Source organism: Anomaloglossus baeobatrachus, chromosome 7, assembly GCF_048569485.1.
Source record: "Anomaloglossus baeobatrachus isolate aAnoBae1 chromosome 7, aAnoBae1.hap1, whole genome shotgun sequence".
Lineage (NCBI taxonomy): Eukaryota > Metazoa > Chordata > Amphibia > Anura > Aromobatidae > Anomaloglossus > Anomaloglossus baeobatrachus.
The window spans coordinates 99,975,012-99,998,214 of record NC_134359.1 but is presented as its reverse complement, the minus strand read 5'-3'; the positions used below and the strand labels follow the sequence as shown (position 1 = coordinate 99,998,214).

The 23,203-nt window shown below is 43.5% G+C and overlaps 1 protein-coding gene across 1 annotated transcript in view; it reads left to right on the top strand.

Moving 5' to 3' along the window:
• Positions 1 to 22,180, top strand: part of SPAG16 (sperm associated antigen 16) — a 1,446,914-nt gene extending 1,424,734 nt beyond the window's left edge. The window contains exon 16 of the mRNA XM_075317532.1: positions 21,928 to 22,180. Coding sequence (XP_075173647.1) covers positions 21,928 to 22,103 — 176 coding nt within the window. The 3' untranslated portion in view covers positions 22,104 to 22,180. The remainder of the gene's footprint in view (positions 1 to 21,927) is intronic.
• Positions 22,181 to 23,203: the final 1,023 nt, after the last annotated feature.

The following is a 23,203-nucleotide window of genomic DNA, read 5'->3' as shown; positions in this document are numbered from 1 at the left end:
ACACTCTGCCCCTAGGGGGCTCGGAGCCTGGCTTCAGGTCTATTCGGCAATCATATGGCCGGTGGGGAGGAAGTTTATCTGCGGCCCTTTTGGAAAAGACATCCCTGTAGGCCTCATAGGGTGTCGGTAAACCCGGCCCCTCTGTATTCCCTGAGGACCCAACCGACCTAATGGTAGCGGGTGGTTCGGTAGTCACGAGGTGCTCTCTACAGGATCCTGCCCAGGATGAGATCTCCCCTGTTGCCCAGTTGAGTATAGCAGCATGCTGTCTCAACCAGAGAAGGCCCAGTAGGATCTCATCCGTCCCTCCTGGAAGCACCAGGAAGGACACCTGCTCATGGTGTTTCGGTGGTACATCCATCCTGAGAGGGATGGTGATCTGGGTGATAGGATCGAGTAGTATGGACCCGTCGACTACCCGGACCCTGAGTGGCTTGGGCAACAGAACCAGGGGAACTGAGTATCGGGTTGCCAGGGAGGTCGAGATGAAATTGCCTTCAGCGCCTGAGTCCAAGCAAGCCAGGGCAGAGAAGAGAGTAGTGCCGAACTGCAACTGGGTGCTGATAGTCAACCTAGAGGGAGAGGTAGTGTCTAGAGTCCCCCCTCTGATAGAAACTAGACGCTTGTCTTTTCCCGACGGTTTGGGACATCGGGTAGCTATGTGTCCCCTCTGCCCACAGGAAAAGCAGATGACACAAGACCGAGAACCTGGGGCAGAGGAGACCACCTTGGACACCTCCATTGACTCCACGGAGTCGCCTACAGGACTGGCTGGGAGACCTGTCTGATGGAAGGCGGGAGCCAGACGCTTTTTAGGCCGAGAAGACGTGGGTGCTGAAGAGACCTCGAGCCTCCGCTCCGCCTGGCGGATGTCTATGCGAGAGGCAACCTGAATCAAGGACTCTAAAGTGGCAGGCACCTCACGCGTGGCCAGTGCGTCTTTGACAAACCCTGCCAGGCCCTCCCAAAACACAGGGACAAGGACCTTATCTGGCCAGTCTAGTTCTGCGGCAAGTGTCCTAAAGTGTACAGTAAAGTCCCCGACTGAAGCGGACCCTTGCCGAAGTCGTAGGAGGCGCAGCGCGGAGTCGTGGGTGACTTGAGGCCCGAGGAACACCATTCTCATGGCCCCAAGATAAGCTATTAAGTTATTCACCACCCGATCTCCGCGCTCCCACAACGGCGTGGACCACTTCAGCGCTCTCCCTGTGAGCAGGGACTGGACGAAGGCTACCTTCGCCTTCTCGGTAGCGTAAAGAGTCGCGGACAGCTCTAAGTAGGTGGTAACCTGGTTTATAAAACCACGGCACTCAGAGCTGTTGCCGCTAAAGCGCTCTGGAAGCGCAGGGTGAGGAGACCTTCCGCCCAATAGCACAGCCTGGGTAGCCGCCTGGGTGGCGACTGTCGTCAGAGTAGTCTTATCGGAGGAAGACTGCTCCACTGCTGCCAATCGTGACTCCAACTGCTGCACATAACGCAGCAACTGCTGCTGCTCTTCAGCCATAGCCAGACCTTTGGCGCGACCGTAATGTTACGAGGGGGACCCGGGGAAGCGCGCCAAGATGGGAAATGGACAGCTTCCGCCGGTCAAGGACCACTGTGCGGTGTAAGGGACCGCCGCTATGGTGGGTGAAGAGTGAGCGGGTTGCTGCTAGCGATCGTCTGGAATGTCACAGACGATCTATGTACACCGATCTGCCCTAACCCGTGAGGGTTGTATGGCACGGATCTCACGGCTCGGTGTACCTGTTGCACGGGGAAGCACAGAGGTGCCCACGCATGTGTGCCAGTGGAAGTCACGAGAATATGGCACGAGGGTAGCACAGAGGTGCCCACACACGTGTGCTTTCAATAACCAGGTGAGTTCGGTGGAGACTTGAGGAGCTCACCTGGGACAGGAACACGGCCTGTTGAAGGGGATACTGCCGGAGCAGCAAGGCAGGAACACGGCCTGCAAACCAGGTGCTGCCTAAGCAGCAAGGGCCAAGCCCACATAAGACAATAATGCCTGAGCAGTGGCGTGGCAGCACGCTGCCAGACATCCAAACATAGAAGGACGGTCGCGCACCGCCATGATGGCAGGAGGAGCTTTTAAGGAGGTGTCGTTCCACCCAAGGGCGGGCGCGAGGCGGAGATGACGGACTTGACCCAATCAGGGTCCACGACGTCCCAGCCTGGCCAGTCAGGATTCACCACGTCACCAGCCTTGTCATCAAGCCGTGTGACGTCAGTGGGCGAATCAGAACCCACCACGCATTTCACATGCTCACCCTCCTGCCTCTGGGAAATAGAGGCGGGATCCTCGGTCTCACAATGTGCAGAGATAACGGGAGTCTCACTGCTTCCCTGAGCAGTAAACCTCTGCACATTGCGCAGCCTCACAGACCTTCGGGGCCGCTGAGCAGGAGGGTCTGCGGCAGGCCAGGAATGGGAGACCGCTTCACTCCTTGTAACAGGAGAACCACTAGGTGTCACCCTTCTGCTGCCTCTCTGAGAAGGTATCTCCTGCACACTGCGCAGTCTGGCAGACCTTCGGCGCTGCTGAGCAGGAGCGCTCGTGGCAGGCAAGGAATGGGAGACTGCCTCAGTCCTTGCCTCAGGAGAGCCACGAGATGTAACACCATATAGTGGTCGCGTGGTCTGCCACAGAACAGTGCAGCTCCTCTCTCACTGAGAGGATCCAGCTGCTGACCTGCAGGGTGGGCGCCGGGCCCCTAACCCTGCGGGCCCGGTCACAATGGCGACCTCTGCAACCGTGGGCATTACGCCCCCTGCTCTTTTGGCTACGTGGATGGAATAGTAAAAAAGTTATGGCTCTTGGAAGAAGAAAGAAAAACGAAAAGGGAAAATAGCCATGTCACGAAGGGGTTAGTACAGGTCGGGGCAGTGTGCAACCCATGGGCCACATATGGCCTTCTAGCTGTTTCAGCCTGGCCTGCGGACTGACACAGCCAGAGGGCTGAAAACAGTGGCCCATGGGCCGCACCATGCCCTCCCCCACCACCTCCCGATGTCATTACTATTTGCATCCTCAGGATGCAGACACTGGTGAACACATTGGTGGTAACTTGAGAACGGCGGCAGCTATAGGCCTAGAAGTGGTGTCTAGGTATAGCAAAGTAGCCATGCGCTATGCAATGAAACCACCTATAGAGCCACCTGGTGGAAAACAACGGTGTTAGCATTTTTATCTCAAAAACGGAACGAGATAGAGGAAAAAAGTGAATTAAAAAGTTGTAGGCCATCATCAATTCAATACGAATCGACACCTTGCATACAGAAATGCTATGATATGAAACCCATGACCCCCCCAAAACATTGAATACTAGTCACGCATATGGCACTCATTTAACTTTGATGCTCAAAGTGGCCACCTTCAGCTGCAATGCACAGCTGGACTCTGGACAGCATACTGTATCTTGCTGCACGTTGTGCAATATGGTAGGTGACACGTTTGCACAAGCATCTGTGATACGTTGTCGTAGGTCCTGTAATGTTGGTGGAGGGGTCACATACTCCTGCTGTTTGATGTCACCTCACAGAAAGAAGTCCAATGGCGTCAGGTCAGGTGAGCATGGAGGCCACTCCATGCAGCCACCATACCCAATGACTTGTAGGAAGGTCTCCATGAGGTATCGCTTCACGTCCGCAGCCTTGAGAATTTTACATGTTCTAATCATAGCATTTCTGTATGCAAGGTGTCGATTCGCATTGAATTGATGATGCCCTACAACTTTGCACTTCACTTTTTTTCTCTATCTCGTTCCGTTTTCTAGATAAAAATGCTAACTCCGTTGTTTTCCACCAGGTGGCGCTATAGGTGGTTTCATTGTGTAGCACATGGATACTTTACTATACCTAGACACCACTTCTATGCCTATAGCTGCCGCCGTTCTCAAGTTTATGGCGGTGGACAGCATATGGGTGGACACACTGTATATGTAAAAAAATGAAAACATATCTGCCTATGCTCAGGGAAAATTGTTCAAGTCTTAAACTGGATAAAGGCAGGTAACCTACAAATACCAGCTGCAATTGCTCAAACCCACATTATTCCATGGAATCCTTATAGGACTGAATTTCTGAAGAAAGTCAGTTATTCTCTTTTTTCTGCTACAGAATCTTTGCACCTTTAGGCATGAATAAAAAATGTAAAGCATTGCTCTTTCAGAGGAACAGGACAAGGAAGAACCCTGTTAAATATTAGGAAGGTCTGCTGGGCACCATGATCCTTGCACATCAGGACTTTATAGTCTTACTCCAGGGAGCCAATATTAATTGAATTAAGAGATCAAAAAGACCATATGCTATTTTAATCCTTGAGTTTGAAAGTGTTCTTTAGGTCATAATTCTAATGAACCATGTAACAAAATGTATCAAGAGTGCAATAAAGCACTGCCTGAACAAGGGTTATTAGTACAATGGTGCATTAAGTCCTTTGTCCTGATGAGTATTCTTGTGGATTGTAGTATGAATTTTGGAATGTGATTTTTAATTTATATTCTGGATAAGGTACTATTTAAGACAATGAACAGACTACTACAGATTTTAGAATTACATTATCATTTTCCAGTATTTCACAAACACAAGTCTATGCACCCACCTTCTGTCTCTCCTAGCAATTTTTGTTTTTTACTCAACTGTTCAATTAGAATTAAAATTATTTTTAAACTGAAAAAAAAATCAATCAGTCCAGGGATTTTCTTTAGGATGGAGGGATTGATGAAACTTCCTCATTGCCTAGTGTACATAGACAGTGCCTTGAAAAAGTATTCATGCCCCATGACCTGTTTCACGTTGCACCCACAAACATAAATGTATTTCATTGGGATTTTATGTGATATATCAACACAAAGTAACAAGTATTTGTAAAGTGTAATGGAAAGAATACAAAGATATCTAAGTATTTCAAAAATATGTCTGAAAATGGTGACGTGCATTTGTATTCAGCCCCCCCGAGCCAATAGTTTGTAAGACCACCTTTCACTGCAATTACTGCTCCAAGTCTATTGGAAAATGTCTACAAGTTTTGCACATCTAGAAACTAAAATTTTTGCCCAGTCTAGTTTGCAAACTAGCTCTAGCTCTGTGAGACTGGATGGAGGCATCTGTGAAAAGCAATTTTCAAGTCTTGCCACAGATTTTCAATAAAACGTAGATCTGGACTTGGACGGGGCCATTCACACACATGACTGTGTTGTGATCTAAATAGAGATGGTCGGACTTGGACTATAAAAGTCCGGATCCACTCGGGTTCAAAATTACCCAAGCAATGACCCCTGGCCCAGAATTTTCAGGGAACTTTGGGTAATGATCCGAGTCCAGCAAATCGGGTAATTAAAAAAAATAAAGGAATAGTAAACAAAAAAAGGGGAAAGCAGGTTTGTTACACTTACAGAATCTTTTGTGCGGCTGTACACTGCTTCCGGGCTGCTCACACTACTTCCGGGGCCGCTTATTAACCTTATACATATGTACTTCTTTATCCACCCAACGGCAGTCCTGACATCTCTGATTGGTTGCAGTCAGATGCGCCCCCACCCTGTGTGACAGCATTCCTGACTGCTTTCAGTCAGAAGCGCTGCGTGTGCTTCTCTATTGGTGTCAAAATAAATTAAAAAAAATGGGGCATAGGCTCCCCCATACTATGATACCCAGCCCAGACAAAGCATACGGCTACAGGCTGCAGCCCCCAGATGTGCGCTTTCTTGGCTGTGTATCAAAATAAGAGGGACTGCATGCGGCGCTTTCTTTTTTTATTTAAATAAATTCAAAACGGCTTGCGGACCCCCAATTTTGATACCCAGCCATGAAAAATCCAACAGTTAGGGGCTGGTATTCTCAGGCTGGGGAAGACCCATGCTTATTGGGCCCCCCAGCCTAAAAAATAGCAGCCTGCAACCACCGAGGATTGTTGCATTCATTAGATGCGAAAATCCTGGTACTTTACCAGGCTTATCCTGATTGCCCTGGTGTGGTGGCAACCAAGATAATAAGAGGTTAATGACTGCTCACAGCTGCTACTAAGCTCTAGATTTGTAAAAGGGAGGGTCTATGAGACCCCCCCCATTATTAATCTGTAAGTGAACACAAACACCAAAAAAATTCTTTATTTGAAATAAGATACAAAAAAACACCCTCATTCATCCCCTTGTTAACCCCCAAAACAACCAGGTCCAATGTAATGCATCTTCCCTGTACAGTGAAAACATTCATCCATGACCAGAACACATCCCCAATGTGCCAGACGCCATCAAATGTGAGCATTTCACCATTCAAGTTGGTTACGATGACAAACTGCAGTCAGATGGAGACCCCGATGAGGATGACAAGTATGCAGATCAGCTACCTTGAGATGGTTTCTGACAGTTTGTGCAGAAATTCTTTGGTTATGCAAACCAATTGTTGTAGCAGCTGTCTGGGTGACTGATCTCATATGATCGTGCAGGTGAAGATGCTGGATGTGGACGTCCTGGGCTGGTGTGGTTACACGTGGTCTGCGGTTGTGAAACCAGTTGGATGTTCGCCAAATTCTCTGAAACACCTGTGGAGACGGCTTATGATAGAGAAATGAACATTCATTTCACAGGCAACAGCTCTGGTGGACATTCCTGCAGTCAGTATGACAATTGCATGCTCCCTTAAACCTTGCTACATCTTTTGCATTGTTCTGTGTGATAAAACTGCACATTTTAGAGCGGCCTTTTATTGTGGTCAGCCAAAGGCACACCTGTGTAATACTCATGCTGACTAATCAGCATCTTGACATGCCACACCTGTGAAGTGGATGGACTATCTCAGTAAAGGAGAGGTTCTCACTATCACAAATTTAGACAAATTTGTGATCAATATTAGAGAGAAAAAAGCCTTTTGTTTACATAAGAAACGTCTTAGATCTTTGAGTTCAGCTCATGAAAAATGGGAGAAAAAACAAGTGTTGCATTTATATTTTTGTTCAGTGTATATACACGGACAGATAGCTTCTTCTTTAGAACATGGAAAGTGTTTTTCTGATGTACAAGCACTTGTGAAACTAAATCCATTTAGTCGGTGGTGTAGCATGTAACTCCCTATTTGTCCTTGCAAATCTTTGTTAAATGGGTCAGTTTGTGCCTGTTTTGTGCGTACATTTACACTCACCTTGACATCCAGAAAGGCTCTTAGGGTGTTATGGTGCATACTTTATAAATAAGTTGCAGTTGCTGACCCACTTTAATTCATAAAGTAAGCATTTTTCCTGCCAACAATATTCACAGCTCACAACACTGAGCACGAATCTTTCTCATTTCATCTGCCAAGTTTAAATACAACTTGAGTCAAGACTTGGTTGATAAAATTCAGCCCTTGCCATGCTGGAATTGCTGGCAACTTGGGTTGAATTTAATGTCCTATATTAGACTAATAGCTTTGCGCTTCCATTTTCTTATTGGGTATTGTTTCAAACCAGTGGAATGGATTCACCGTTACGGTAGGTTTGAGCATACCGGGATTAAATCCTGATGATGGGATTTTAATATAATTCTGACTACAACTCTGTATTAACATAAAATAAAAAAATAAAAAAATAGATCAGGTGTATCAAGTCTGAATATTATTATCTCAGAGGACCTGGGCACACTTTATACTCTAAATTCTGGAAATCTGACTCTACTCTTCTTAAAATCAGAACTGATCACATCGGTACTTTATGTTTTATGTACATTCCAAACCACGTCTAAGGTTGAATAGCATCTTAAAATAAAGAGGATTGACAGATATTGGCAAATATCCATCAGCTTTATATGCCATCTTGTGATGTTTTAAATCTGCACCCTTTTAGTTAAATTGTCCCTCCAGTGAGGAAGGAGACAAACTCTAGCTGCCCCTATTGGAAGTAGCAATCCTAAAAACCAAAAGTGGCTTTTTAAACAAGCCTTTTCATAAGACTTAAGGGCCATTTACACGATGCAACATCGCTAATGATATATCGTCGGGGTCACGGTGTTTGTGACGCACATCCGGCACCGTTAGCGACATTGCAGCATGTGACAGGCAGGAGCGACCTTAAACGATCGCAAAAGAGACAAAAATCGTTGATATATGAGAGGTCACTCATTTACCAAAAATTGTTGTCTCGTACGTAGCGAGGTTGTTCGTCGTCCCTGAGGCATCACACATCGCTATGTGTGACACCGCAGGAGCGACGAACAGCTCCTTACCTCCGTCCACCGGCAATGCAGAAGGAAGAAGGTGGGCGGGATGTTACGTCTCGCTCATCTCCGCCCCTCCTCTGCTATTGGACGGCTGCCGTGTGACGTCGCTGTGACGCCGCACGAACCACCCCCTTAGAAAGTAGGCGGTTCGCCGGCCAGAGCGATATCGCAGGGAAAGTAAGTCCGTGTGATGGGTGTTAGCGATGTTGTGCGCCACGGGCAGCGATTTGCCCGTATCACACAACCGACGGGGGCGGGTACGCTCGCTAGCGATATCGGTACCGATATCGTAGCGTGTAAAGTACCCTTTAGGATTTAATGCCAGATCAGAATCTCAATTTGTAGACAAGGTGTTTTGGGGTCATTGCCCTTCGTCAGTGCAATGTGTGGGTATCTGATCTGGCTTATGAGAAGCCTTTTAGTTAAATAAGCTGAATTAAAAGATCTTCACTTGTCTTACTTTATCATTATTCTTGGCTGATATATCCCACAATGTGTGGCACAAGATGACAAGCTCTGATGAATGTAAGGGAAAAAAAATATTATTTTGTGATACTCTGTCACATGATGTGTATCGCAATTGTATCTCTGTGGCCACCTAGTGGTGGTTATGTGCATTGCACCTGTTTGAAGCTTTTGTTTTGCCCACAATATTGTTTTGAATTTTTTTGTGAGATATTTGAATTCATAAGTAAATTTGCACAAAGGTAACGGTGGAAACGTAGTAGTTGGTGTTCAAGCAGAAGCAGGAACTTTTTAATCACGTACTATGTAGGCAATCAGTCATACGTGATAAAATTACATGAAAGGTTCCGTACCCCTTATGTAGTGGTCCATTTATCTGAGCCTTAATTGTAATAAACACCACAGAACAGAGAACTGTGGCTATCATATATATGAGTTGATATACCGTATTATTCCCAATGAAAACTGCCATGTGAAGGAGACATTTTTAACTGAGCTGTTATAAAGTGCACATACATCAAGACCTCTCACCACTTTGATATAAGTTTTTAAATCTATCACACAGTAATGATTCCATAATCTGGACAAAAAGACTGACGGCACTCCCAAAATGCAGTCAGAACAGGTGCAAAACGGAACATGACATATCATACCACAAAAAGACAGCTGCACTCTGAAATGCTAAAGCATGCAAACAATGTATGCAAGAATAAATATATATATATATATATATTACTTCTTATGGAAATCTAGGAAAAATTGAGATATTTAGCACCGCGTCAAGGCATATCTTGTATACTGGGAAACTACACTGAACTGAAGCCTCTCTCTGGGTAACAGACCTCCATGTGTATGGGCGAGAAGGAACCTGCTACTAAAGAATAAAATCACTTGTGGCTAATGGGGGAGGGGTGCACAGTCAGAGGGCATAACGCCATAATCTGGACAAAAAGACTGACGGCACTCCCAAAATGCAGTCTAAACAGGTGCAAAACTGAACATGACATATAATAACAATAAAACACAATTGCACTCTGAAATGCTAAAGCATGCAAACAATGAATGCAAGAATATACTGTAGATATGCATTACTGCTTAAGGAAATCTAGGAAAAATTGAGGTATTTAGCATACAAAAATAGCTATTTCAATATCTGACCAGTAGCCTTGTCAAGGTATATCTCATTACTGGGAACCTACACTAAACTGAAGCCTCTCTCTGGGTTACAAACCTCCATGTGTATGGGCGAGTAGGAACTTGCTACGAGACTGCAATAAGCCCTCATATGGCAATATTGATGGAAAAATAAAAAAGTTATGGCTCTCAGAAGAAGGGGAGGAAAAAATGAAAAACAGACAATCACCAGGGGGTGAAGGGATTAACCATGGACACACTGACCTGTACAAGTCAATGGGTCCATGAAAAACATGTATAGAACATGGATGACATCCGTGTAATATCCATGTGCTGTGCATGTTTAACATTACAAAGCTTTGTAATTTCTCTCTTTCATTATCCATATCGGAAAAACATGGATGGCACACAAATGACACACCTGTGCACATGGAAGGAGAAAATGGACTCACAGCATCAACTCCTTTACGATGGTGGAATTTTTTCCCATGAACTGTTCACTTACGTTCCTTCCAGAAAACATTTCTATAAAATTACGGTCAGGACTTTGACTTGGCCATTCTCAAACTTTAACTTTATCCTTCTTCCGCCATTCTTTTGTAGAATGACTTGTGTGGTTTGCGGCACGATCCATGTTCTCTTGAGATTCAATTCTTTGGCAGATGTCCTGATTTACCTTTAGACTTTGATTATGTAAAAATTAAATATGAAGAAGAAAGTCGGCTTGATCTCGGATGCCACCTATAGCATGCAGCAATCTTCATGGGAGCATCTGCCCTTTTCATATAATGAGGTTCTGTTTTTGTTTTTCAAGGGTTTTTTTGACATTCAAAACTGGAATCCAATTGGTTGCTAAAAAGTGAAATATACGAAATTTTGAGTCACTTGTTTCACTTCTTAGATCATCTTGTCGACGGTAGTAGAGATCCTACAAATGATTCAAAGGTGGTCTAAGGACTTCTTGTGTTCCTCGCTATGAGTTTCGCAGTTAAGATTGAGCAGAACCTTTCCTATCACAATTCTGAGCCAGTCAATGCTTCACATTGGAGCAACCAGCAGGTTCACAGGCTGCTTTATGCTGTCTGAATAATGGATGAAAGGCATTGTCTCTAGACTGCTCAAGGGAATTGGGTTTCTATATCTCCTTGTGTTGTTAAACATGTTGTAAAACAAGTTCCCGCGAAACATAATTTCATCTCGGTTACTGATCTATAAACACTTAGTGCTGAGCTTAAAATGCAACTTATTTTGTCTGATCCGGGGACAACACCTAGCCTATTAATACTCCCATTTCATCATTATAATAGATCCATCTTACTTGAATATATCTGAAGATGTTATGACAAAAGGGTAATTGGAAGGTTCAAGGGGGAATTGAGTGCTTAGTATTTCTGCAGCGAGTGCAGAAGTTTGGAGAAGTAATTTAAATGCAGAATGGAAATCTCAGAAAAGTCTTGAAAGGAAGAATTCACATTACAGTAGAACTGAAATACAGAGCACAAATAAAAGAGAACATATTACAGGTCTTGAAAGTGGAGCGGAAACGTAGGAACAACAATATATGCCTCAACTTTCTGGGAGCTGAGACTTGTTTGTGTTTTACGCGTAGAGAATGGAAACCAAAATTACTGGCCTGTAATTTTCTGCCCTTCATGACTTCTTTCATCGCCCGGCTTTCATGATGCAGCAGACAAATAATACATATTATTGTAGTAGGAAATTCTATTATTGGCTAATAACCCTTTATTATTGCATGAGTGAGTACTGTGCCGTTATGGGTTGGATCAGATCCTCTTCTCCGCTCAGCAGCTCGCAAGGAATTTAAATGAAGTATCTCCATCAGGACAAGCCACTTGGGCTCAATTTAATGAATAAATGTTTATATTTGGGTTTTGCTTTCACAACAATCTGTTTCCTCCAACAGAGATGTCCATGGGTTAAAGCGCAGTTTTCATTTGCCTGCATTTTACTTACAAAAAAAAATTGAGAAATGCGTATTATGTGTACGTTTCCTCTAATTTTCAAAGTGTCTTCAGTGCAAATTGCAATTTAATTAATTTGATGACAACGTTCAGATTTGGGAGGAATTTATTATTTTCTTCTATATGCTGCATTAAAAATGCTTAGATGGCGTAAATGGGTGTAAACAGAGAATGCTAAGCAGTTTAGCATCTTTTATTTTGTATGTGTTACAATTTAATGTCTCTTTGCATATAATTGTACACGTAGAAAACAATAAATCCCACCAAGGACAACATCTGCAAGGAGTTGGTATATTCTCCCCGTGTTTGCGTGGGTTTCCTCCGGGGTCTTCGGTTTCCTCCCACACTCCAAAAACATACAGCTAGGGAATTTAGATTGCGAGCCCCAATGGGTGGCTGGAAGCAAAAAAGCTCGAGTTCTAGTTCGATCTAGAACAGGCCCCAAAATCACTCGAGCCGCGAACTGGAGAACCACGAACCTAGAACCGCGCTCAACTCTAGTCTTGTTGTACCTAGACGATGTAATCGTATATTCATAGACGTATGAAGCCCACCTGGAGCACCTAGCTGAGGTGTTCGCGTCCCTTGCTAAGTATGGGATGAAATTGAAGCCCTCCAAGTGTCATCTGTTGAAGCCAGGGTGCAGTACCTCGGACATATGGTGGGCGCGGAAGGCGTTGCCCCGGATCCTGAAAAGATCACTGCCATTCAAGACTGGCCGAGGCCGACCACAGTGAGAGAGGTGAGACAGTTCCTGGGTCTAGTGGGCTACTATCGCCACTTTATTAAGGGGTACATGAAAATGGCTGTCCCCATGCAAGACCTCCTCGTGGGACAGACCAAGGGTGGTAGACCCCCTGGAACCCCGTTGGCGTGGGAAGAAAAGCATGAAGAATCCTTCCGCCATCTCGGTGAGGGTGCTGGGTGTCGGACATCGGACAATCAGACATTGATGACCTATCCTAAGGAAAGATTATCAATGTTAAAGTCTTGTATAACCCCTTTAAGAACAGATAGTATGATAAGCTGCTGCCAGTGGTTCTTGCAGCGGCCAGGACGTTATCTATTAACTTTGTGTCTGTGGGAGAGATTAATAACATAGTCATTTCAACATATTAATTTGAACACAGACAAATCCTATAGAGCATAAATGTTCACTTAAAGAGAAGCTGCCTTTGGAGCTTAGCATGCACTTACGGGAGCCTATGTTAAAGTAAAAATAGTTATCAGACTCTTCATGGTCAATAGAAATCTGAAATCCCCAAGCAATCCCCATTCAGTTGGTTGTCGAATTTGCTACATATATGACATATCCACATTAAATTTTCAGTGTATACTACCTAGCTGGTAGAGATGAACAGACCCATGGAAGTTCAGTTTGGTGGGTTCAGTCTTATTTTAGATAAAGCTCGGTTTGGGACCTGGACTTGACCTGAACCCCAATGGAAGTCACTAATTGGGCAGTTCGGTCTCTGCTCACCTGCAGCCAGCCATAAACAAATCACTTTTGGGGGAGGGTAGGTGGGGGTTTTTCCTTTTTTTTGGAGACACTACGTCCGATAACGCAGATTTTACCCTCAGTGCGAGTTGATCAAACACTGCAGGCGGCTTGTACTGGGCAGAGCAACGAGCATATCCGAGCACAGCAATGTTTGCGTGAGTGCTTTCCATACATAAAACACCCAAGCTCAGATTTTTTTTTTTATAAAATCTGTGTTCGGTGCAAACATCGAACTTCGGGTTCGCTCATCTCTACATGCTGGACCAGTGTCTGTCATGATGGGACCCTCACCTACTATATATTTTTGGCATAGTCTTCCTTTTAGGGAGGATTCACCTAAGCCATAATTTTAGATCCGTGGCAAATTGCCCCAAAATCTATATGTCTTATATGAGGATTTTGATGCAGATTCCCTGCAATAATATTAGAGAAGTAATGAGGGCGAATTCTAGATTGGCATGGGGTGTCAAATGATGACCATCCTAATGCTGAATTTTGTAGACATTTAAAGAGGTGCTTAATTACACAGCATAGTGGCCATACATCGATGTAAACCTCATAAAGAAGGTTTTTCTCAAATACCTAGTGTAGCGTATTCTGCCTCTGAGTGGCGCTATTGCGGTCCGCTTATCCCCCATCAAGTGACCCCCAGTCTCCGGGACCTCTGAGATACAGTGATGTCACGTCAACTTCCAGTTCACCCAACATCACCGAGGGGGCCCCAGTCTCCCTGAGTGACTGGGCTGTGGGCGGAGCTTCACACGCTTGTCACAGCCCAGCATCGCATCTGCTTGCTACGCTCTGCAGCGAAGGAGAGAGTGTGCGAGATGTTAAGATGTGATGAGCGGTGAAACGCCCCCCACAGCCCAATCACTCAGGGAGACTGGGGCCGCCTCAGAGATGTTGGGTCAACTGGAAGTTGACATGACATCACCGGATCTCAGAGCTCATGGAGCCCTAGGGGTCAGGTGATGAGGATGACCAGACCACGATAGCGCCGCTCAGAGGCAGAATGTAGTACACAAGGTATTTGAGAAAAACCCTTCCCTATGAGTTTTACAGCGATGTGTGGCCACTAATGCTGAGTAGTGGACCACCCCTTTAATGCATAAAAAAGTATACGTGTATTAAACAAATATATTGCATATTACCACCTGCTATACAGGTCTACCCTCTCAAAACATGAAAAAAATAATGCAGTGTAGGTATTGCACCACTCACAGCTCATCGTATCAAGGAAAGATTTATGGGTCAACTAGGGACCAACTTCAATCTGATCGTAGCAGATGAGGAGCAGATTCCCTCTCTTCCGGCAGTGTATATGTAAATTGCATAGGTTGAGATGGCTCATATACATATCACAGTACAGTAGTGACTTGCAGCAGAAAATGCTTTATTTGCCATTCAAAAGAAACTACAATTTTCAGACAACTTATTTTTTTTCTGAATAATCATCTCCAGAGTAATTTAACAGATATATTACCATTAAGCTATAACGTGTTTACAGCAGTAAAAATGTATATTTACCATTCTAGCTGTTGATATCAGAACAGTTTGTAAGAAAAAAAAATATCCATGGAACTGAACAGAATGTTAGAAAAATTGTGTTAACTCTTCACTTAGCGTAAAACCTAAGAAACAGGCATTTCAGCAATGGAAGGGTTAGGTTGCGGAATCTTTTTTTCTATTATTATATTGTATATTTTTTCCAGCAAACTCAAACAAAACAATTCTGACATCTCCATGGTCTAATGGACCTGAAGGACAATTGACTGAGAACTGAGATTGAAATAGCACAGTTGTGATAAAGCAGACAAAGGGCAACACATGGGACAACAGATTTGGTGTAGATTCCCAAAGGTGATCAGATTGGATCTACTTTAGATGTTTCTATCTATTCCACACTAAACTTTAGTGCAGTATATTATTTTCGCCAGTGTTACTGTAGCAAATCGAATATACAGAATCATGTTGTACTATTTGTGTATTATAAATATTGAGTAAAACATATAGGAACATAGACTTCTGGATATTAGCTGATACAGATTCAAAATTATTATAATTGCCTGAAGAAGGCTTTTTACCGAAACGCGTTGCATTTTCATTTTAAAAAACTAACTATTATACAGTGGATACAGAAAGTATCACACCCCTTTAAATTTTTCACTCTTTGTTTCATTGCAGCCATTTCGTAAAATCAAAACAGTTCATTTTTTTCTCATTAATGTACACTCTGCACCCCATCTTGACAGAAAAAAAAATGTAGAATTTTTTGCAAATTTATTAAACAAGACAAACTGAAATATCACATGGTTACAAGTATTCAGCCCCTTTGCTCAGTATTGAGTAGAAGCACCCTTTTGACCTAGTACAGCCATGAGTCTTCTTGGGAATGATGCAACAGATTTTTCACACCTGGATTTGGGGATCCTCTGCCATTCTTCATTGCAGATCCTCTCCAGTTCTGTCAGGTTGGATGGTGAATATTGGTGGACAGCCATTTTCAGGTCTCTCCAGAGATGCTCAATTAGGTTTAGGTCAGGACTTTGGCTGGGCCAGTCAAGAATGGTCACAGAGTTGTTCTGAAGCCACTCCTTTGTTTTTTAGCTGTTTGCTTAGGATCATTGTCTTGTTGAAAGGTGAACCTTTGGCCAAGTCTGAGGTCCAGAGCACTCTGGAAGAGGTTTTTGTACAGTATATCTCTGTACTTGGCCACATTCATCTTTCCTTCAATTACAACCAATTGTCCTGTCCCTGCAGCTGAAAAACACCCCCATAACATAATGCTGCCACCATGTTTCTTTGTTGGGATTGTATTGGGCAGGTAATGGGCAGTGCCTGGTTTTCTTAACACATACTGCTTAGAATTACCACCATAAAGTTATATCCTCGTCTCATCAAACCAGAGACTCTTATTTCTCATAGTCTTCATGTGTTTTTTTTTTTGCAAACTCTATGCGGGCTTTCATATATCTTGCACTGTGGAGAGGCTTCCGTCAGGCCACTCTGCCATAAAGGCCCGACTGGTAGAGGGCTGCAGTGATAGTTGACTTTGTGGAACTTTCTCCCATCTCCCTACAGCATCTCTGGAGGTCAGCCACAGTGATCTTGGGGTTCTTCTTTACCTCTCTCACCAAGGCTCTTCTCCCACAATTGCTCAGGTTGGCTGGACGGCCAGGTCTAGGAAGAGTTTTGATAGTCCCAAACTTCCTCCATTTAAGGATTATGGAGGCCACTCTGCTCTTAGGAACCTTGAGTTCTGCAGAAATTCTTTTGTAACCTTGGCCAGATCTGTGCCTTGTCACAATTCTGTCTCTGAGCTCCTTAGGCAGTTCATTTGACCTCTTGTTTCTCATATGGTCTGATATGCACTGTGAGCTGTGAGGACTTATATAGACAGGTGTGCGCCTTTCCAAATCAAGTCCTATCAGTTTAAATAAACACATCTGGACTCCAATGAAGGAGTAGAACCATCTCAAGGAGGATCATAAGGAAATGGACAGCATGTGACTTAAATATGAGTGTCTGAACAAAGGGTCTGAATACTTATGACCATGTGATATCAGTTTTTCTTGTTTAATAAATTTGAAAAAATGTCTACATTTGGGGTTTTTTCTGTCAAGATGGGGTGCAGAGTCTACATTAATGAATAAAAAAAAGAACTTTTTTGAATTTACCAAATGGCTGCAATGAAACAAAGAGTTAACAATTTAAAGGGGTCTGAATACTTTCCGTACCCACTGTACATCTGGAATATAATTTTACCTAAATATCTTGTTACTGAGGACGGAGTAGCGCTATCACAGGTGATTGAATCTCATTTCTATCACTTTGTGATTCCTTTCCTAAACTCAGCCAAACATTCAATGTCGGTGGTATGTGTTTCCTCCAGTATGCTTCTTTTAATTTGCTTTCTTATCTTCTGGTATATGTGTCATATAACTCTTCTGAATAACACAGAAGCTCGGTTGGCTTAATCAATAGCTGGAATTCAGTAATGGCAAAGGCAAAATGAGCTTTGAAGTAAAATACGATGTCATGTGTTGTTGCTGTTCAACATTTAGACTGAGTCTTTAGAAGTAAGGTTACACTTGCAGACAATATCAGTAACTAGAAAAATAACAATGGTGTTATATTAGCTTCTGTTATCGCAATTTATCACAACAACCATGGTAGATTTGATGGATCCCATTGACTTATATGGCTCCATAGGGCTTTACTATTCTATTATTATTTTTTTTGCATGAAATAGACAATATTCTATTTAAATAGTGAAAGAGAAGCAGAAGCTCTACTTATTAGGACCCCTCATTTATTAAAAAAAAAATGGGTTAAATCCTTTGTAAAATTACCTTTCTTGATTCTGTAGTGTTTTTCTATTTTGTGCTGCGTTGCTCCATTGCAGAGATATTCACATTTGTTGCTTTTGGAGTGCAGTATGTGAAATTTCTTCTTGCAATTCAACTAGTTATTCCTTCAGTCTTCTCTAGCAGTGTGCGATTTTATTTTTCCTTCTAAAGGCCGCTTTACATTCAGCGACATAGCTGACAAGATATCTTTGGGGTCACGTAATTTGTGACGCACATCCGGCCTCGTTAGCGATGTCATTGCGTGTGACACTTACGAGCGACCGCTAACGATCACAAATACTCACCAAATCGTTGATTATCAACACGTCGTTCATTTCCCAAACATCGTTGCTCGTTTGGGACGCAGGTTGTTCGTCGTTCCTCAGGCAGCAAACATCGCTACGTGTGACACCTCGGGAATGATGAACAACAGCTTATCTGTGTCCTCCGGCAATGAGGTGGGAGTGACGTTCATGAGGCTGCTCTCCGCCCCTCCGCTTCTATTGGTTGCCTGCTGTGTGACGTTGTTGTGACGCCGCATGAACCGCCCCCTTAGAAAAGAGGTTGTTTGCCGGCCACAGTGACGTCGTTAGGCAGGTAAGTACGTGTGACGCGTACCTCCGATATTGTTTGCCACGGGCAGCGATTTGCCCGTGACGCACAAACGATGGGGGCGGGTCCGATCGCAGCATGTAAAGCGGCCTTTAGATGCTGACAATCTGTTACGATGACTATGGGATAGAGGGGAACCGGGGATCCTAAGCTGTCCCTCAAGCTAAGGGGCCCTATTCTATCCCTAACCTCAGGGATATTCTTGATGGTGGAGAGGCATGAGTCTCCTTGCTGGCCCTGCTCCTGACCAGTCCTGATCTGATTCCCCCTCACACAGGGAGGGATGGGACAAGAGTGGGATGAAACCCACAGATAAAGACAGTCCTGGTAAATCAAAACTCTGTCACACAGCACACATACAAAGGTAAAGACAATTAAAGGTTCAAGGAGGACAAACAAGGGCAGGAAGAAGCTACAAAACAACAGGGGTAAACTCCACAACAGCACCAAGTAATGAGCACAACTTTCACCAGTAAGTCTGGGACACCCCACCCCACAGACTAACATAGAATAAACTATAACTGGCATGAGTGGAAGGTTTCAACCAGCATGAATAAGAGGAGAGCGACCTGTGACCGAAGGAGAAAGCAGACCAGCAGAGATTAACTCTTGCTAGCCTGCCCATGAATCAGCACACAGCAGCTTGACGCCTGAGAAACCATCGGGCGGAGTGTTAGAAACTGCAATCTGAACAGTGCTGAATGCTGCCATGACAGTCAAAGTTTTTGACAGCTCCACAGTGTCTGAGACTGCTAAACTGTTAGTGCTGTGATTGGCAGCTTTTAGGGGGGAAGGGTAAAAGCGCACACCCCCAGAATAGACTCTGAACAATTGCTTAGTTGACCTACAAATAGAAATTTCAGATACTGCACTCCAAAAACAACAAATGTGAATATATCGGCATATCGGTTTTATCAAGGTATTTAACTTACTTTTTTTTCTAAAAGCAACAGGTTTTCTTTATGCCCACTGAGCTGCATTACCAGGCACAGCCTCTAGACAAGAGTGAAAGGTTTTGGTTCAGAAAAGAAACAAAATGTTTTTTTTTTCTAATCTGTAAAACATCTTGGAAGGTCTCTCATCATCACCTAGAGATGCATGACTTTTAACAATGTATTCTTTAAAATAAATACACCTCAATTTAAGTTAATGGTTGAAAATTTGTGTTGCTAAAAACATGTTATTTAGATGTACTGCAATATTACTCATAACATAATATCCCAAATCACGACAGAAGAAACTACCTTCAGTTCAGAACTCCTATGTGAAAAGCCTGAGAAGAAAACACTCTCCAGTATATCGTCACCAGTAGTCAAAACCAATTTGAAGTCTACTAGAAAACTCATAAAATAATGTTTCATTAAAGGCAATCTGTCAGCAGGTTTTTGCTCTGTAATTGAACTGTAGCAAGATATCGGGGCAGAGATCTTGATTCCAGCATTGTCACATTGGTCTGCATGCTGTCATTTTGATACAATCACTACTTCCACTGTTGCAGATGTAGCAGTGCTCAGAATGTTGAGCCCTGTATATCCCCGCCCACACCACTGATAGTAGCTGTGTACACTGTACATTGACAGAAAGCTTCTAATCTGTGGTGTGGGCGGAGTTAAACAGATCATTTGACCAGGAGGCACAAGACACCTAGTCATGTAGTGATAATCTCCTACTGATAAAACAATGATTTTATTGTAACAGCAACATAAGTAAGTGACACATTTCTGGAATCAGGGTCTTCTCCCTTATGCCATACTGCTTTCAGTTTACAAAGCAAAAAATACTCACAATTCCCTTTAATAATAATACGTGTTTGTTGGGGAATAGGTCACTCAATGCAATGCTATGTTCATAATAATATCTGGACTTCCATTCCTAACAGATTTATGATGTCATGTTCATCTCCCTTTTGTAGAGACCAGTGACAGCCTTTGAACTGGAGCCTCTAACGTGGCTCTCTACATTTAAATGTTTTTTTTTCTTAGTACTGAAGTGGTTAAGTGTCAGTTTTTTTCTTGCAGCTTTTCCAAGCAGTTCCTCAGCTGCACTCACTTTGTAGTCATGTCTGTCAGCTTTAAATAGTGGTGTATCCCAGCAATCCCTGCTGAAGATACAAAATAATTTGGTCTCTTGCCGCCTTTGAGGAAGGTTCTGCAGTTGAAGCTTCCTGTGCTCAGGCTATATCCCTTTGGTTGTTTTTTCCCCCTGCTTGTCTCTGGTGTGTTGTTAGTGCCGCAGTGAGGTCTACTGAACCCCACCTGCCCCTCACTAGTCAGGGTACAGGGTCTTCCAAGGGTCTCAGGTTACTGTTCGGCAACAGTTGCAAAGACTGTATAGGGACTGGCGAGGAGAGGAGGGACAGCTCAAGTGACCATAGGAGGTGCCCCACCAACCCCTCACACTAGTACCAGGGATTCCCATTGTTTGTGTCCCCGGTGCCCCCTTTCTTGTTTTTTTGTTGTGCATCAGCCACACGTAGGTCTGAATGCACTCCGCCACGCTTACACTCGGCAAAGCGTGACACATGACAAGTGTAAAATAGATCCTGATGAATTCTGAGAAATCCTTGATTGGTCATGGTCGTCATCTAGCTATTAGTGTTTCTGATGGAGTGCTATAAAGTAATCTGTTCTCATCATCAAGACCCTGGCATGAAAGAACACAACTCAAATATAAACAGAAATATCTGCATATGACTTATTTACATCTGTGTCAGTCTATAAATGCTAATGGCATGCAGTGAACCCTATAGAGTTATTTATGGACCTGTCAGATTTCCATAGGTGTTTGTCATGTGATGGAGTCTGCAATGGACGACCTTGGCAAAATCTTCAACTTAGGTGTCAGAGGCTAACTAATAATGCAATTTTAATTAAAATTGGTGGTTCACTCATTTTCATTACTGGACACATTGATATTATGTTGAGAAACAAGGCTTCTCTCAAATACCTTGTGTTAGCAATACTGCCTCTGAGCGGCGCTATTGTGGTCCGCTCACTCCCTTGGCGTGACCCCCTGGGCTCCATTACCTCTGACGTCCGGTGATGTCACGTGAACTGAGTGACTGGGCTGTGTTTCACCGCTCGTCACAGCCCATCATCTCCCTGCTCTCTCCGCTGCAGAGCTGTGCTGTGATGAAACGCCACCTATAGCCCAGTCACTCATGAAGACTGCGATCCACCTCAGTTGATGTGACATCACAGGACATCACAGGTGACAGAGCCCGGGGGTCATGAGAAGGGGGTGAGCGGACCACAATAGCGCCGCTCACAGGCACTATTGGCAATACAAGGTATATAAAGTTTCTCAACATAATATCGATGTGGCCAGTATTGAAAACTGGTGAACCAACCCTTTAAACATATTGGACTATTAGATGATGGCCCAACATGCCTTTTTGCATTTGTTTATTTTACATACCTTAGGTGGGCACTAAAGGCAAATTAAATTTTGTCTGCTGTTCGGCAGCTAAAGTGTATATTCTAATATATAGTCACCGGATGTCCATGCTAGGGATTTATGAGTTTACTTGCTAGCATAGACATCTTGTCTCATTTATATTGATTTATCACGCTTGGATTGAAGTTAATTCCAATAAAAACATTAATTCTGCGCACATCACTTGCAGCCTAATCATTATTCTCCGCTTTACCCTCAGCGTGAATCTTACCCTTCTGATCTCTTCTCCCGTGCAGGTCAGTTGGTGTCCCTGGCCAGCAATGATGGAACAGTGAAGATTCTGGTGTTAACATCTGGACAACTGACAAGCTTAGATGGCCATGAAGATGATACTCAATGTGTGATCTTTGACCACAAAGGAGATTATCTGATTTCGGGGGGATCTGATGGAACTGTCCGTTTCTGGTCCTAAGAAGAAGCACCTTCTTATGCTATCCTTATTATCTTCTTCAAATATGCAAACATGACTAACGATTTCAAATGTTTAATAAAACGGTCTTGTTAGTCTTATGTGTTGCCTGTATTAGCATTCAACTACATTACACCACTGAATTATATAGACAAAACCTAAGATGCTGCTGTAAAGCTAACCCTGCTGTAAAACAAAAAGTAATAGCACATATAAATAACATAGGGTACGTAGTAAACACTGTTTTTTTATTAAAGAAAAAGGGGGGTAAAGTCATCCCACCGTGACAAAGTGTGCCCCAAACATGACAGTCGCTATTCTAATATTAAAACCTCACCTTGTGTGAAATGACATCAATGTAGATGACAGAGGAGGATCAGGACCGGATTGTATGGACACTCCACCATAGGAAGCTACATAAATTAAATATCCAGGTCAAGGAGAGGGGGTACACACCCCTATTTGTACATAGCACAAAAAACAATGAAAAGTCAAAATCATGAGGACCTCTTATTTATCTTAAAGTTGAAAATCACTTTTAGTGCATTGGCTATATGTTATGAGTCATTGTCCTACAGACTAAATTTGGACCCAGTCAGACGCCTCCCTGATGGTTCTATATGACGGCATTCATATCGGCCTGTATTTCTCAGCATTGAGGACACTATTAATTGTGGCTAAATTCCCACCTTCATTTGCTGTAAGGCAGCCCCAAACTTGCAAGGAACTTCAACAATGCTTCACTGTTGCCTGCAGACACTCATTATCATTTCACTCCTGGGCTCTTTGGAGAACAAACTGCATTGTGTTAAAGCCAAACTTTGACTTATCAGTCTAGAAACACCTGCTACCAGTTTATGCCCCCAGTGGCTATGTTTTCATGCATAGTTGAGTCACTTGGCCTTATTTCCATTTTTCATATTGTTGTGCACAATTCTTTCATGAAGACCATTTCTGGTCAAACTTCTCCAAACAATAGATGGTTGTAACTGTGTCCCACTGATTGATGTCAGTTCTGAGCTGATGGCACTGCTGGACCTCTTCCAATTTCAAAGGGAAGACTAAATTGCATGAAATTTGCTTGGCTGACCATTGTGTCTATG